General features: G+C 38.6%; 1 protein-coding gene across 1 annotated transcript in view; it reads right to left on the reverse strand.

The window, feature by feature from the left end:
• Positions 1-17,629, reverse strand: part of LOC118887929 (disintegrin and metalloproteinase domain-containing protein 5-like) — a 103,277-nt gene that overhangs the window by 1,817 nt on the left and 83,831 nt on the right. The window contains exons 9-10 of the mRNA XM_036838845.1: positions 5,502-5,661; positions 4,197-4,247 (exon numbers count right to left, since the gene is read on the reverse strand). Coding sequence (XP_036694740.1) covers positions 4,197-4,247; positions 5,502-5,661 — 211 coding nt within the window. The remainder of the gene's footprint in view (positions 1-4,196; positions 4,248-5,501; positions 5,662-17,629) is intronic.

Consider the following 17,629-nt stretch of genomic DNA (forward strand, 5'->3'; position numbering starts at 1 on the left):
TACAGAAGCTTACCTATATACAGATTATTGATATTTGAAAAGAAAAGAATAAGATTTAAAGTTAAAAGTATAAAAAAAGAAGTAAAGACAAGCAGATTCAAATTAAATGGAAAAGGAAAAAAAATATTTTAGGTAATTAGACTCAAAATTTATGGAAAATCTCCTTTGCAAAATTCTAGGAAATAAAAGTTTAGTTATAATATAAAGTAAATATAAAATGTAAGTATGATAGTTTTAAAAATGAAAATTAAAGTTATAAACTTAATTGAAGCCTGATAGCTTTAGAAGATGCTGAACTGCTGAACTGTTATAAAAGTATTAAAGTAATAAAATATATGCTCCTGCCTGCAGTGTGTGAGAGTCCTTGTTGCTTGATATTCTAACCAACACTTGAGGTTGCCTGTTCTTTTAATTTTAGCCACTCTTATAGGTGTGTAGGGGACACTCGTTTTTATTTTAATTTGTCTATTTCTGATGATTAATGATGTTGAGCAATTTTTCATGTTTTGAGCTCCTTTGATATCATCTTTTGTGAAGCATCTTTTCAAATTATTTTGCCTATTAGGCTTTCCCGTGTTTTGTTACTGGTTTGCAGGGATTCTGTATATATTCTGAGTATGAGTCCTTTATTGGAAATATGTATTACAGACATCTTCTCCCACATTGTGGCTTCCCTTTTCCCTTTCATAAGGGTGTCTTTTGTGAAGCAAAACTTCAAGGTTTAAAAATTTTTTCTACTGTGCTTAAGAACACTTAAATGAGATCTACTCTCTTAACAAAAATTTAAGCATACAACATTTTTAACAATAGGGACAACGTTGTACAGCAGATCTCTAGATTTTGCACAATTGAGACTTCATTCTCATTGATTAGCAACATCCCACTTTCCTGTCATCCCAGCCTGAGGCAACAGCCATTCTACTCTCAGTTCTATGAGCTTCACTATTTGAGATATCTTAAGTGGAATCATGCAGTTATTTGTCCTTCTGTGACTGGCCTATTTCACTCAGCATAATGTCCTCAAGGTTCATCTATGTTGTCATAGATGCAGGATTTCCTTCTTTTTTTATGGCTGAACAACATTCCATTATATGTATATACCACATTTTCTTTATCCATTCATCCAATGATGGACATTTAGCTTGTATCCACATCTTGGTTATTGTAAGTAGTGCTGCAATGAACACGAAAATGCTAATACTGATTTGAGATCCTGATTTCAATTCTTCTGGAAAAATATCCAGAAGTAGGATTGCTGGGTCATACAGTAGTTCTATTTTTAATTTTTTGAGGAATCTCCAACAGTTTTGCACAGTGGCCACAATATCTTGCATTCCCACTAACATTGTACAATGATTCCAATTTCTCCACATCCTTGCCAACACTTGTTGACTTTTGTGGGGTTTTTTTAATAATAGCCATTCTAACAGGTAATACCTCATGTGGTTTTGATTTGAATTTCCCTGATGATTAGTGATCTGAGCTACCTCTTCCTATATCTGTTGGCTCTAAGTATGGTATTTTGGGAGAAGCATCTATTCAAGTCTTTAGCCCATTTTAAAATCAGGTTTTATTTTCTTTTTTGTTTCGATGGTAGGAGTACCTTATGTGTTTTGGTTATTAACCCTTTTTCTGATACATGGTTTACAAATATTTTCTCCCATTCCATAGGTTGCTCTTTCACTCTATTAAATGTTTCCCTTGCTGTGCAGAAGCTTTTTAGTTTGATGGAGCCCCACTTGTCTATTTTTTGCTTTTGTTGCTTGTACTTTTGGTATCAACCCAAAAATTCATTGCGAAGAACAATGATATGAAGTTTCCCCCCTATGTTTTCTTCTAGGAGTTTTACACTTTGGGGTCACTTTTAATCCACTTTGTGTCGATTTTTGTGTATGATGTAAGGGTTCAATTTCATTCTTTTGCATGCGGCTATCCAGTTTTCCCACCACCATGTCCCACTGCATATTCTTAGTACCCTTTCAAAGATAATTTGACCATCTATGTGGGGATTGAATCCTGGGCTCTCTATTCTGTTCCACTGGTCTTTATCTGTCTTTATAACAGTACCATACTGTTTTAATTACAGTAGATTTGCTATATATTTTAAAATCAGGACGTATGATGCATCCAGCTTTGTTCTTTCTCAAAATGTTTTGGCTATTGAGGGTCCTCTGTGGTTCCACATAAATTTTAGAATTTTTTTTAATATTTCTGTGAAAAATGCCATTGGAATTTTGACAAGGGTTTCATTGAATTTGTAGATAACTTTGAGTAGTATGGATATTTTAACAATATTAATTGTTTCAGTCCATGAACACAGGATGTCTTTCCATTTCTTTCACTGCTTTCTTGTAGTTATCAGTACATGAGTCTTTCACATTCTTAGTTAAGTTTATTCCTAAGTATTTTATTTTTTGATCCAATTATCTATGGGATTGTTTTCTGAACTTCATTTTAAGATAGCTTATTTTTAGTATATAGAAATGTAACTGATTATTGTACATTGATTTTGTAGCCGGCAGTTTTACTAATCTTGTTTATTAGTTCTAATACTTTTTTGTGGAATCTTTAGGGTTTTTTATGTGTAAGAACATGACATCTGAAAACAAAAACAACTTTACTTCTTCCTTTCTGATGTAGATGTCTTTTGTCGCCTAATTGCTCTGGCTAATACTTCCAGTACTAGGTTGAATACATATGGTGCCAGTGGGCATTCTTACCTTGTCCCTGATGTTAGAGGAAATGCTTCAACGTTCTCACTTTGACTATGATGTTAGTGGTGAGCTTCTCATATATGGCCTTTATCATGTTGTAAATTCCTTCTATTCTTAATTTGTGGAAAGAATATATCATAAAAACATTTTGAATTTTGCCAAACGTTTTTTCTATATCTATTGAGATGATCTTGTCATTTTCATTCTTCATTCTGTTAATGTGGTGGGTGTATCACATTGATTAATTTTCATATGTTGAACCATCCTTGCACTCCCATGATATCACTTTCTCATGGTGTATGATCCTTTTCATGTGCTGTTGAACTTGGTTTGCTAGTATTTTGTTGAGAATTTTTGCATCTATATTCGTCACAGATATTAGCTTGTAGTTTCCTTTTTCTGTAGTGTCCTTCTCAGTTTTGGTATCAGAGTAATGCTGGCCTCATAAAATGAGTTTGTAAGTGTTACCTCCTTTTCTACTTTTTGGAAGAATTTTAGAAATATTGGCTTTAATTCATCTTTAAATGTTTGGTAGAATTCACCAGTAAAGCCAATCTGTCCTGGGCTTTTCTGTGTTGGGAGGGTTTTAGTTACTGGTTCAGTCTCCTTAACTAGTTTTTAATCTGCTCTATTTCTTCATGATTTAATCTTGGCAGGTTGTATGTTTCCAGGAATATATTCATTTCTTTTTGGTTCTTCAGTTTCTTAGCATACAAATATTCACAGTAATCTTTCATGAACTATAAACTATAAAAAGATTATTTGTGTAGTATCATTTGTAATGTCTCCCCTCTTATTTCTGGTTTTATTTATATTAGTCTTCTCTCTTTTTGTGTTAGATAGTCTAGCTAAAGGTTTATTTCTTTATTTCTTTTTTCAAAAAACATGCTTACTTTTGTTGATGTTTAAAATTACTTTTTTCTTCTTCATTTTGTTCATATCTCCTCTAACTTCTACTATTTCCTTCCTTTCACTTACTTTGGGCTTAGTTTGTTCTTTTCTTCATTCCTTGATGTGTAAAGTTCGGTTGTTATTTGAGATCTTAAGACAGTAAAATGAATGAAAACTCCAAGGCTCTATCTTATTAGCAATAATTTTTTTCTGAGATAACATTATAACTATAAGCACATCTGACATTTTTATAATATCAGTCCTCTTTTTACGTGGCAGTAAAATGTCATCAACATATAAGTGCTGCTTACCAAACCTCAAAAAAAAAAAGAATCCTAAAATTTATGTGGTCATAAATGCTCGTGTGGGTGCACAAAAATCACTCCTTTGGTGTAGGTCAGGGAGGAGAGGTTGAGACATAATGAAATCAAGTTTTATTGTTTAGTATTATAAAATCACCTACAATGGAAACCATAAAGAATATTATTAACAAATGTTTTGGTTTCAAGCTAACAATTTTTAAGTGCTCCTTCAACAATGATCAAAAGATGTGATACCAAGTGGTTAATCAATCACTCATTCTACACTCACCTTACACTGAGTGACAACTCGCTGTTACTGCTGCTTTCTTCCGACACAGATCTATAACATCGATAAAGTTTATTTTAAATAAGTGGGGAAATTAAAAAATGTTGAACAATTAAGTGACTATTTGAATGAAAAATGTTCTTCAAAGAAACAGAGTGATTCACTACATAAAATGTCTCCTTCCAGCAAAATAAAACAAATAAAACTGGTACCATCTCAATATTAGAACAAATGCCATCAGCCACCTTGCTTTGTCAACAAAATCCTCTCATCCTCATTTTACATTTACTCAATTTTTACAGATAGGCCCCCTGATTCTATGATATCACTAACTCCTCAGGCCAAATTAAACCAAAACTGTAAAGTAGCAGTCAAAAATTTCAGTTAATTTTTCCACATATTTCTACAGATTTCTTTCATCCTCTCATAACATACTCAGATTTTCTCTTCATATCACTTCTTGGAAGGTAAAACTAGAGGTAAATACCTCTCTGGAAGAATACAGTAAATTATGAATAAGGGGCTCAATAATGATGTTTAAGTAGTTGTGTAACTGATTACAGATAATATGGTGATTTCACTCATTAATTTGGTGTACCCAAAAGTTTATGATACATTGGAAAGCTATTATCTCACATTTTATAGAGTTACAGAGAATAATTTTAAGAACATAAAGATTAAATCCCTTGCTCAAGATATCATAATTAGCAAGATATGCAAGATTTAGGAGTTGAAACCAGGTTTTCTGAGGCTAAATATAATTTTCTCCCCACTTCATGATGCTTCCTCCTGTCTCCTAACCTGATTAGTATGAATTACACATGTAATTTCTAGTTGAGAAACGACGGGACAAATCAGCAATAATTAGGAAAATAAATATTATGCAGGCAGGTTCATAGATATTATCTCTAGTTGAGTGGGGTGTTCTGATAAAGTTATTTACCACTGGTCTGAGGATCTATATCTTAAATTTTTATTTATTTATTTCCTTTTAAATGCAGTGTTATTTATTCTCATGAAGCTCATGGACAATATCACTATTTAGACAGAGTCAGTGGATTAAGAGGCTGAATAAACCTCCACAATACCCTTGGCACCCATATCTCCTCCTCAAGTGATACTGGTGGTAAAATGAATGGTTTTAGTAATGCGTAAAACCATTGAAAACATGAAAACATCAAGCTAGTTTGAAATGTATCCCTGGGCCATCCTCATATTGTTTTACCTACAGTCTTAGCTTATTCCTGATGAAACTTGACTACTTTTTTCTTGACTTACTTAATTTAATAAGAATTAAAACATATATACCTCTCACTTTCAGGTTCTCCTCTGTAGCATAGCTCCCTTATTTTACTCTGCCTTATTATAACAGCAATAGTAATGATGAACACAGGTAGAGAAATGTAGAAAATGAGTTGAAATCTGTGTTTTGGATGACTGTGAGATCTCTCCGGCAAAAGCTTTTTACCTAGAATGGAAAGCAACCATTTCAAATTATGTCAGAGATTTTATTAACCAAATCAAAAGGTGGAGGGGTATCATTACCAACAATATTCCCCAAAACTAAACATTTCATTCACATAGACTGTGAATATAATAAAATCTGAAAACCTAAACTAATATATAAAATAGGCTGTTACTAGCGCTTTACTGATGTTTTTGAGTTTTCAAACTTCCACCATAAGGTGATTTCCTTGATTGAAGGTAGTGTTCTTTCATGGACCACATATTTAATACTTGCAAATATTTCTTCAATTCTGTTTTGATACAGGGTTTCCGAGGCTCAAACATGTATATCACAAAGAGTATTGGATTGTACCTGTATGTGAGAATTAAATCTGGGGTATCTGGCATTTAATTTCTCTTACATTACTACAATTTTTTTCCTAAAAATTAAAAATCAGTAGTCTCTAAATAACTTATTTAAGTTCGTTAATCAAATATGTCAAATATGCAGCAATAGGAAATTGTTAAAATGGCTCTAGAATTATTTTATAGAATGCATGGCTAAGTTTGGCTTTGACCCACTTCTGACTGACTAGTGCTAATATCTACATTTTCCTCATCTGTTCTTGTAGATTCTCAGCTGACATCTGCATTCACCTTTCCGGATTCATAATGTATCGAGTTCTGCTCTCTCCACAGTTTGTTGGTATGCTTCCTTTTATTTGATATGAACTGTGACTCTATCACTTCTTTGCCACACTGGAGGAGCTGAGAGTCGGAAGAGCAACTCCCCAGCTACAGTGTGGATGATCGCTGAGGCTCAAAATACTCCTCTTACTACTGTCCCAGCACTTCTCCCTTTTCCCCCATGTGTTTGTTTTAAGCGAGTTCAAAGTAGGAGCAACATTTTCTTTTTCAGTCAGCTTTGTGCATGTGCTTGGGGTTCCCAGTATCTTTGAGACAAAGATTACATGATATTTGTAATTAGAAAACAAGTGAATCAGATGAAGAGATCAGCCTCTCTGGCCATATACTGCAGATTGATTCTCAGCTACGTGTATAGTCTTCCGGGTAATCAGTGATACCACATGGGTTATTTGAAAATGAATGTAATATATGCCCAGGTGGCCTTGGAAGTCTAAGTAGGAAAAATTGGTCTCACTTCTTTCACTTACACTGTCTAGTTTTAACAAGCACTACTTATTTATAACAGCCAACAAAGAATATTTTCTACTAACTCTCCTCTCAGTTTGGTGATCTTCATTAAATTAATTACTCGGGGTCCCCATTTCCCATTGGTTAAACTAGTCCCCAGTAATCTGCCTCAAGGCTTCTACCTCCTTCTAAAGATGCCTCAGGGAATCATCCAGTCATTTAACTTTTATTCATGGGTTTTCACCTCCTTCCTTTTATGACCCCAAAGTGTCTTAGCCTTTATGACTCAAGCGTTTAACTGTCATATCAAACTCCCCAAAACATAGATCTTACCCATACCAAACTTTATGGGTAAATATCAGGTATAGAAATAAAAGATTTTCCCCTGGAGGCGCCAGCATGCATCAGCGGCAGCTCCCAAAGCTTCCCTATCCTCCACCTTGTGCCACAGTCAGATTGATTACAGAAAACACAGATGGAGAGCTTTGTGTAAAGTAGACACAAGATTGCTCATAGTCATTTCACTTTTGCACTATTAGTTACACAGTTTACATGATTACCCAGTTTCTCCAGCCAGCTATTCCACCATAAATCAGTAACTCCAGGTTTACTTAGAATAATCTATGTATACGGTTGAGTATATCCTGCCAAAAACATTTTATAGAGAGGGACTCCTGTTATCTTTCTCTAGCAAACACTGTTCATACATGTAACAGTTAATTTTATGCATCCGTTTGACTGGGCCACGATGGCCTCAGATATCTGGTCAAATATTATTCTGGGTGCTTCTATGGGGTGTTTTCAAATGAGATTAACATTTAAATCAGTAGACTGAGTAAAGCAGTAGCTTTCTTTAATGTGGGTGGGCCTCATCCTGGAGGCCTTAATAAAACAAAAACACTGACCCTCCAGTGGATATGGGAAGATACTTCCTGCCTGAGGTACCCAAACTGAGACATCAGCTTTTCCTGACCTTCAAGCCTGCTGCCCTTCACACAAAAACTGCACCATCAGCTTTCCTGGGGCTGCAGTTTACTGACTCACTCTGCACATCTTGGGATTTGTCAGCCTCCATAATCACATGAGCCAATTAATTCCTTCTAAAACATCTCTCTCTCTCTCTCTCCATATTATTGATCCTGTTTCTCTGCAGAATTTTGATTTTGGTACCAAGAAGCAGGGTGTTGTTATAACAAACACCTAAATATGTGGAAATGGCTTTGGGACTCATAATGGGTAGTGGCTAGAGGAATTTTGAGGCACATTTTAGAAAACTCCTAGATTAATCTGAAGAGACTGTTGGTAGAAACATGGACGGTGAAAGCAACTCTGGTGAGGGCTCAGGGAGAAAAGAGGAGAGCAGGAGAGAAAGCCTACATCTTTTTAGAGAGTACAAAGATAATCATGAACAGAATGGTGGTAGAAATATTTACATGAAAATTGTTTCTGGTGAGATTTTAGACAGAAAAGGACAATGATTAAGAAAAGGCAACTCCTGCTGTAAAGTGGCAAAAAACTTGGCTAAATTGTAACCTCGTGTTTTATGGAACACAGAACTTGTGAGCCATGAAACTGGATAATTAGCTGAGAAGATTTCTAAGCAAAATGTTGAAGATGTAGTCTGGGTACTCCTGACTGCTTATAGTAATATGTGAGAGGAGGAGATAAATTGAAGAAGTAAGCGTTACACAGGGAGGTACCAGAACTTAAAGATTTGGCGAATTCTCAGTCTATCCATATTGCAAAAAATGGGAAACATATTTTAGAGAGAACATACCAAAAGTGTGGATGGAAAAATCATCTGATAAAGAGACTGTGCATGTGAACCACCTCAGGAAAAGTCAGGAATAAGGATGAGATTACACCAGCAGAAACATTGCCAGGTTGGACCAAAGGGAACAGCACGGGGTAATAGAGCTATGTGGCTGCCAATATACTTTATCCTTCAAGAAAAGAGAAGGATGCGAAGGTGATTCAGAGATCATCAAGGCTTCCTCCCCCATCACAGGTCCAGGAGTTGTCCCCTCCTCGGTTTTGACCAGCCAAGCTCCCCCGCCCAGTGGTTGAGAGGGGCAGGGCCACTCCAAAGAGCAGTATGGATGGGGCCTCTATCCAGAGCTGAAGGAGTGGGGTAGACTCTACTGTAGGCTCTGGGGTTATGCTGCTACCTCAATGGGCCTGGAGGGCAGAACATCAAACCTAAGAGGATTATCCTCCAACCTTAAAATCGAATTGACTTTGCCTTGCTAGGTTTTATTTGTATTTACTGGGATCTCTCACCCCTTTCTTCTTTCCAATTTCTCTCTTTAGGAACAAGAGTGTCTATCCTATGCCTGCCTCAACTTTGTTTTCTGGAAGCACATAACTTGTCTGATTTCACACGTTCATAAATGGAGAGGAATTTTGCCTCAAGATGAATCATACCTCAAGTCTCACCCATTCCTGATTTAGGTGATATTTAGAAGAGACGTTGTATTTGGAATTTATACTGAAACGGGTTAAGACTTCTGGAGCTAATGAGATGGGGTGGACGTACTCTGCATAAAAGGAGGACATGAATTTGGGAGGCCATACGATGGAATGTTATGGACTGAATAGTGTTCCCCCAAATTCATATGCTGAATTGAATCCCTAAACCCCAGTGTGATGGTATTTGGAGATGAGGCCTTTGGGAAGTAATTAGGGTTGAGATCATAAGGGTGGGGTCCTAATCTGATGGAACTGATGTTCTTATAAGAGGATGAGGAGACACCAGAGAGCTTTCTCTCTCCACACACACAGAGGACTCAGCGAGAAGGCAGCCTCTGCAAGCCAGGAAGAGAGCTCTCACCAGAAACCGAATTTGCCAGCATCTTGATCATGGGTTCCCAGCCTCCACAGCTGTGAGAGAATAAATTTCTATTGTTTAAGATACCCAGTCTGTGGCATTTTGTTATGGCAACCAAGCAGACTAATAGTGTATTTTCATGAAAGAATGGATGAGGTCATTTATTCCCTAGGCCATCCACTGAAGGGAGAACTAGCTGTGGAACACCAAACAAACAAGTGATTACCAGTGGAGAGTGGGAAGGGGGGATGGGAAAGGGATTAAAAGGTACAAACTTCTATGTAGAAAATAAGCTACAAGGTTATATTTGTACAGCACAGGGAATATAGCCAATATCCTAATAACATTAAATGGACTATAATCTATAAAAACTTTGAATCACTACGCTGTATGTGAAACTAATACATTGTAAATTGACTGTACTTCAAAAAAAAACTTTCCTTCCTAGCAATATTAATTACCTAATAGTCTAGAGAACTTCAGGCTAGAAGACAAGATGGTTTAGTATTAGAAAATCTTCAAAGGCAATATAAGACACAATATCATCAGTTCAATAGATACCTTCCACATATCTAATAAAGCCCAAAATACATTCCTGATTTTAAATAAAATTGGGAGAGGTAAATATTTTCTCAACAAGATAAATATTGAATCAAAAGGAGCAGCCTTTTCATGAGACAATATTAGAGGTATTCCTAAGAAGTAATGATCGCCTCTTTCATGATGATTTCCTGCTATTCTGAATGGATTACCCAATACAATTATGAAATGAGAGAGATGAGAGAAGATGGCAGAAGAGTAAGATGCGGAGATCACCTTCCTTCCCACAGATACATTAGAAATACATCTACACGTGGAACTGCTCCTACAGAACACCCACTGAACGCTGGCAGAAAACGTCAGACCTCCCAAAAGGCAAGAAACTCCCCCGGTACTTGGGTAGGGCAAAAGAAAAAAGAAATAACAGAGACAAAAGAATAGGGATGGGACCTGCACCAGTGGGAGGGAGCCGTGAAGGAGGAAAGGTTTCCACGCACTAGGAAGCCCCTTCGCGGGCAGAGACTGCGGGTGGCAGAGGAGGGAAGCTTCGGAGCCACGGAGGAGAGCACAGCCATAGGGGTGCGGAGGGCAAAGCGGAGAGATTCCCGCAAGGAGGCTCGGCGCCGAGCAGCACTCACCAGCCCGGGAGGCTTGTCGGCTCAGCCGCCGGGGCGGGCGGGGGCTGGGAGCTGAGGCTCGGGCTGCGGTCGGATCGCAGGGAGAGGACTGGGGTTGGCAGCGTGAACACAGCCTGAAGGGGTTAGTGCACCAGAGCTGGCTGGGAGGGAGACCGGGAAAAAGTCTGCAGCTGCCAAAGAGGCAAGAGACTTTTTCTTTCCTCTTTGTTTCGCGGCGCGCAAGGAGAGGGGATTCAGAGCGCCGCCTAAACGAACTCCAGAGACGGGCGCGAGCCGCGGCGATCAGCGCGGACCCCAGAGACGGGCATGAGATGCTAAGGTTGCTGCAGCCGCTACCAAAAAGCCTGTGTGCAAGCACAGGTCACTCTCCACACCACCCCTCCCGGGAGCCGGTGCAGCCCGCCACGGCCAGGCTCCCGTGATTCAGGGACAACTTCCCCGGGAGAACACACGGTGCGCCTCAGGCTGCTGCAACGTCACGACGCCTCTGACGCCACAGGCTCGCCCCGCCTCCTCCGTACCGCTCCCTCCCCCCGGCCTGAGTGAGTCAGAGCCCCCGAAGCAGCTGCTCCTTTAACCCCGTTCTGTCTGGGCGGGGAACAGACGCCCTCAGGTGACCTACACGCAGAGGCGGGTCCAAATCCAAAGCTGAACCCCGGGAGCTGTGCGAACAAAGAAGAGAAAGGGAAATCTCTCCCAGCAGCCTCAGAAGCAGCGGATTAAAGCTCCACAAACAACTTGATGTGCCTGCATCTGTTGAATACCTGAATAGACAACGAATCATCCCAAATTCAGGAGGTGGACTTTGGGAGCAGGATATATTAATTTTTCCCCTTTTCCTTTTTTTGTGAGTGTATATGTATATGCTTCGGGGTGAGATTTTGTCTGTATAGCTTTGCTTTATAATAGCTTTATTTTACTTCACTATATTATATCCTCTTTCTTTCTTTCTTTCTATTTTTTCTCCCTTTTACTCTGAGCCGTGTGGATGAAAGGCTCTTGGTGCTCCAGCCAGGCATCAGGGCTGTGCCTCTGAGGTGGGAGAGCCAACTTCAGGACACTGGTCCACAAGAGACCTCCCAGCTCCACGTAATACCAAACGGCGAAAATCTCTCAGAGATCTCCATCTCAACATCAAGACCCAGCTTCACTCAACGACCAGCAAGCTACAGTGCTGGACACCCTATGCCAAACAACTAGCAAGACAGGAACACAGCCCCATCCATTAGCAGAGAGGCTGCCTAAAATCATAATAAGGCCACAGACACCCCAAAACACACCACCAGACGTGGACGTGCCCACCAGAAAGACAAGATCCAACCTCATCCACCAGAACACAGGCACTAGTCCCCTCCACCAGGAAGCCTACACAACCCACTGAACCAACCTTAGCCACTGGGGACAGATACCAAAAACAACAGGAACTACGAACCTGCAGCCTGTGAAAAGGAGACCCCAAACACAGTAAGATAAGCAAAATGAGAAGACAAAAAACCACACAGCAGGTGAAGGAGCAGGGTCAAAACACACCAGACCTAACAAATGAAGAGGAAATAGGTAGCCTACCTGAAAAAGAATTCAGAATAATGATAGTAAGGATGATCCAAAATCTTGGAAATAGAATAGACAAAATGCAAGAAACATTTAACAAGGATGTAGAAGAACTAAAGAGGAACCAAGCAACGATGAAAAACACAATTAATGAAATTAAAAATACTCTAGATGGGATCAATAGCAGAATAACTGAGGCAGAAGAAAGGATAAGTGACCTGGAAGATAAAATGGTGGAAATAACTACTGCAGAGCAGGATAAAGAAAAAAGAATGAAAAGAACTGAGGACAGCCTCAGAGACCTCTGGGACAACATTAAATGCACCAACATTCGAATTATAGGGGTCCCAGAAGAAGAAGAGAAAAAGAAAGGGACTGAGAAAATATTTGAAGAGATTATAGTTGAAAACTTCCCTAATATGGGAAAGGAAATAGTTAATCAAGTCCTGGAAGCACAGAGAGTCCCATACAGGATAAATCCAAGGAGAAACACGCCAAGACACATATTAATCAAACTGTCAAAAATTAAATACAAAGAAAACATATTAAAAGCAGCAAGGGAAAAACAACAAATAACACATAAGGGAATCCCCATACGGTTAACATCTGATCTTTCAGCAGAAACTCTGCAAGCCAGAAGGGAGTGGCAGGATATACTTAAAGTGATGAAGGAGAAAAACCTACAACCAAGATTAATCTACCCAGCAAGGATCTCATTCAGATTTGATGGAGAAATTAAAACCTTTACAGACAAGCAAAAGCTGAGAGAGTTCAGCACCATCAAACCAGCTTTACAACAAATGCTAAAGGAACTTCTCTAGGCAAGAAACACAAGAGAAGGAAAACACCTACAATAACAAACCCAAAACATTTAAGAAAATGGGAATAGGTACATACATATCAATAATTACCTTAAATGTAAATGGATTAAATGCTCCCACCAAAAGACACAGACTGGCTGAATGGATACAAAAACAAGACCCATATATATGCTGTCTACAAGAGACCCACTTCAGACCTAGAGACACATACAGACTGAAACTGAGGGGATGGAAAAAGATATTCCATGCAAATGGAAATCAAAAGAAAGCTGGAGTAGCAATTGTCATATCAGACAAAATAGACTTTAAAATAAAGACTATTACAAGAGACAAAGAAGGACACTATATAATGATCAAGGGATCGATCCAAGAGGAAGGTATAAAAATTGTAAATATTTATGCACCCAACATAGGAGCACCTCAATACATAAGGCAAATACTAACAGCCATAAAAGGGGAAATCAACAGCAACACAATCATAGTAGGGGACTTTAACACCCCACTTTCACCAATGGACAGATCATCCAAAATGAAAATAAATAAGGAAACACAAGCTTTAAATGACACATTAAACAAGATGGACTTAATTGATATTTATAGGACATTCCACCCAAAAACAACAGAATACACATTTTTCTCAAGCGCTCATGGAACATTCTCCAGGATAGATCATATCTTGGGTCACAAATCAAGCCTTGGTAAATTTAAGAAAATTGAAATCGTATCAAGTATCTTTTCCGACCACAACGCTATGAGACTAGATATCAATTACAGGAAAAGATCTGTAAAAAATACAAACACATGGAGGCTACACAATACACTACTTAATAACGAAGTGATCACTGAAGAAATCAAAGGGGAAATCAAAAAATACCTAGAAACAAATGACAATGGAGACACGATGACCCAAAACCTATGGACGCAGCAAAAGCAGTGTTAAGAGGGAATTTTATAGCAATACAAGCCTACCTCAAGAAACAGGAAACATCTCGAATAAACAACCTAACCTTGCACCTGAAGCAATTAGAGAAAGAAGAACAAAAAACCCCAAAGCTAGCAGAAGGAAAGAAATCATAAAGATCAGATCAGAAATAAATGAAGGGCTTCCCTGGTGGCGCAGTGGTTGAGAGTCTGCCTGCCAATGCAGGGGATGCGGGTTCGAGCCCTGGTCTCGGAAGATCCCACATGCCACGGAGCAACTGGGCCCGTGAGCCACAATTGCTGAGCCTGCGCGTCTGGAGCCTGTGCTCCGCAACGGGAGAGGCCGAGATGGTGAGGGGCCCGCGCACCGCGATGAGGAGTGGTCCCCACTTGCCACAACTAGAGAAAGCCCTCGCACAGAAACGAAGACTCAACACAGTCATAAATAAATAAATAAAAGAACGTGAATTTCTAAAAAAAAAAAAAAAAAGAAAGAAAGAAAGAAATGAAAAAGAAATGAAGAAAACAATAGCAAAAATCAATGAAACTAAAAGCTGGTTCTTTGAGAAGATAAACAAAATTGATAAACCATTAGCCAGACTCATCAAGAGAAAAAGGGAGAAGACTCAAATCAATAGAATTAGAAATGAAAAAGGAGAAGTAACCACTGACACTGCAGAAATACAAAAGATCATGAGAGATTACTACAAGCAACTCTACGCCAATAAAATGGACAACCTGGAAGAAATGGACAGATTCTTAGAAATGCACAACCTGCCAAGACTGAACCAGGAAGAAATAGAAAATATGAACAGACCAATCACAACCACTGAAATTGAAACTGTGATTAAAAACCTTCCAACAAACAAAAGCCCAGGACCAGATGGCTTCACAGGCGAATTCTATCAGACATTTAGAGAAGAGCTAACACCTATCCTTCTCAAACTCTTCCAAAATATTGCAGAGGGAGGAACACACCCCAACTCATTCTACGAGGCCACCATCACCCTGATACCAAAACCAGACAAAGATGTCACAAAGAAAGAAAACTACAGGCCAATATCACTGATGAACATAGATGCAAAAATCCTCAACAAAATACTAGCAAACAGAATCCAAACAGCACATTAAAAGGATCATACACCATGATCAAGTGGGGTTTAATCCCAGGAATGCAAGGATTCTTCAATATACGGAAATCAATCAACGTGATACACCATATCAACAAACTGAAGGAGAAAAACCATATGATCATCTCAATAGATGCAGAGAAAGCTTTCGACAAAATTCAACACCCATTTATGATAAAAGCCCTGCAGAAAGTAGGCATAGAGGGAACTTTCCTCAACATAAGAAAGGCCATATATGACAAACCCACAGCCAACATTGTCCTCAATGGTGAAAAACTGAAACCATTTCCACTAAGATCAGGAACAAGACAAGGTTGCCCACTCTCACCATTATTATTCAACATAGTTTTGGAATTGTTAGCCACAGCAATCAGAGAAGAAAAAGAAATAAAAGGAATCCAAATCGGAAAAGAAGAAGTAAAGCTGTCACTGTTTGCAGATGACATGATACTATACATAGAGAATCCTAAAGATGCCACCAGAAAATTACTAGAGCTAATCAATGAATTTGGTAAAGTAGCAGGATACAAAATTAATGCACAGAAATCTCTTGCATTCCTATATACTAATGATGAAAAATCTGAAAGTGAAATTAAGAAAACACTCCCGTTTACCATTGCAACAAAAAGAATAAAATATCTAGGAATAAACCTACCTAAGGAGACAAAAGACCTGTATGCAGAAAATTATAAGACACTGATGAAAGAAATTAAAGATGATACAAATAGATGGAGAGATATACCATGTTCTTGGATTGGAAGAATCAACATTGTGAAAATGACTCTACTACCCAAAGCAATCTACAGATTCAATGCAATCCCTATCAAACTACCACTGGCATTTTTCACAGAACTAGAACAAAAAATTTCACAATTTGTATGGAAACACAAAAGACCCCGAATAGCCAAAGCAATCTTGAGAACGAATAATGGAGCTGGGGGAATCAGGCTCTCTGACTTCAGACTATATTACAAAGCTACAGTAATCAAGACAGTTTGGTACTGGCACAAAAACAGAAATATAGATCAATGGAACAGGATAGAAAGCCCAGAGATAAACCCACGCACATATGGTCACCTTATCTTTGATAAAGGAGGCAAGCATATACAGTGGAGAAAAGACAGTCTCTTCAATAAGTGGTGCTGGGAAAATTGGACAGATACATGTAAAAGTATGAAATTAGAACACTCCCTGACACCATGCACAAAAATAAACTCAAAATGGATTAAAGACCTAAGTGTAAGGCCAGACACTATCAAACTCTTAGAGGAAAACATAGGCAGAACACTCTATGACATACATCACAGCAAGATCCTTTTTGACCCAGCTCCTAGAGAAATGGAAATAAAAACAAAAATAAACAAATGGGACCTAATGAAACTTAAAAGCTTTTGCACAGCAAAGGAAACCATAAACAAGACCAAAAGACAACCCTCAGAATGGGAGAAAATATTTGCAAATGAAGCAACTGACAAAGGATTAATCTCCAAGATTTACAAGCAGCTCATGCAGCTCAATATCAAGAAAACAAACAACCCAATCCAAAAATGGGCAGAAGACCTAAAGAGACATTTCTCCAAAGAAGATATACAGATTGCCAACAGACACATGAAAGAATGCTCAACATCATTAATCATTAGAGAAATGCAAATCAAAACTACAATGAGATATCATCTCACACCAGTCAGAATGGCCATCATCAAAAAATCTAGAAACAATAAATGCTGGAGAGGGTGTGGAGGAAGGGGAACACTCTTGCACTGTTGGTGGGAATGTAAATTGATACAGCCACTATGGAGAACAGTATGGAGGTTCCTTAAAAAACTACAAATAGAACTACCATACGACCCAGCAATCCCACTACTGGGCATATACCCTGAGAAAACCATAGTTCAAAAAGAGTCATGTACCAAAATATTCATTGCAGCTCTATTTACAATAGCCAGGACATGGAAGCAACCTAAATGTCCATCATCGGATGAATGGATAAAGAAGATGTGGCACATACATACAATGGAATATTACTCAGCCATAAAAAGAAATGAAATGGAGGTATTTGTAATGAGGTGGATGGAGTTAGAGTCTGTCATACAGAGTGAAGTAAGTCAGAAAGAGAAAAACAACTACAGTATGCTAACACATATATATGGAATCTAAGGAAAAAAAAAAAAAGGCCATGAAGAACCTAGTGGCAAGACGGGAATAAAGACACAGACCTACTAGAGAATGGACTTGAGGATATGGGGAGGGGGAGGGGTGAGATGTGACAGGGTGAGAGAGTGTCATGGACATATATACACTACCAAATGTAAAATAGATAGCTAGTGGGAAGCAGCCGCATAGCACAGGGAGATCAGCTCGGTTCTTTGTGACCACCTAGAGGGGTGGGATGGGGAGGGTGGGAGGG

Source organism: Balaenoptera musculus, chromosome 21 (assembly GCF_009873245.2).
Source record: "Balaenoptera musculus isolate JJ_BM4_2016_0621 chromosome 21, mBalMus1.pri.v3, whole genome shotgun sequence".
Lineage (NCBI taxonomy): Eukaryota > Metazoa > Chordata > Mammalia > Artiodactyla > Balaenopteridae > Balaenoptera > Balaenoptera musculus.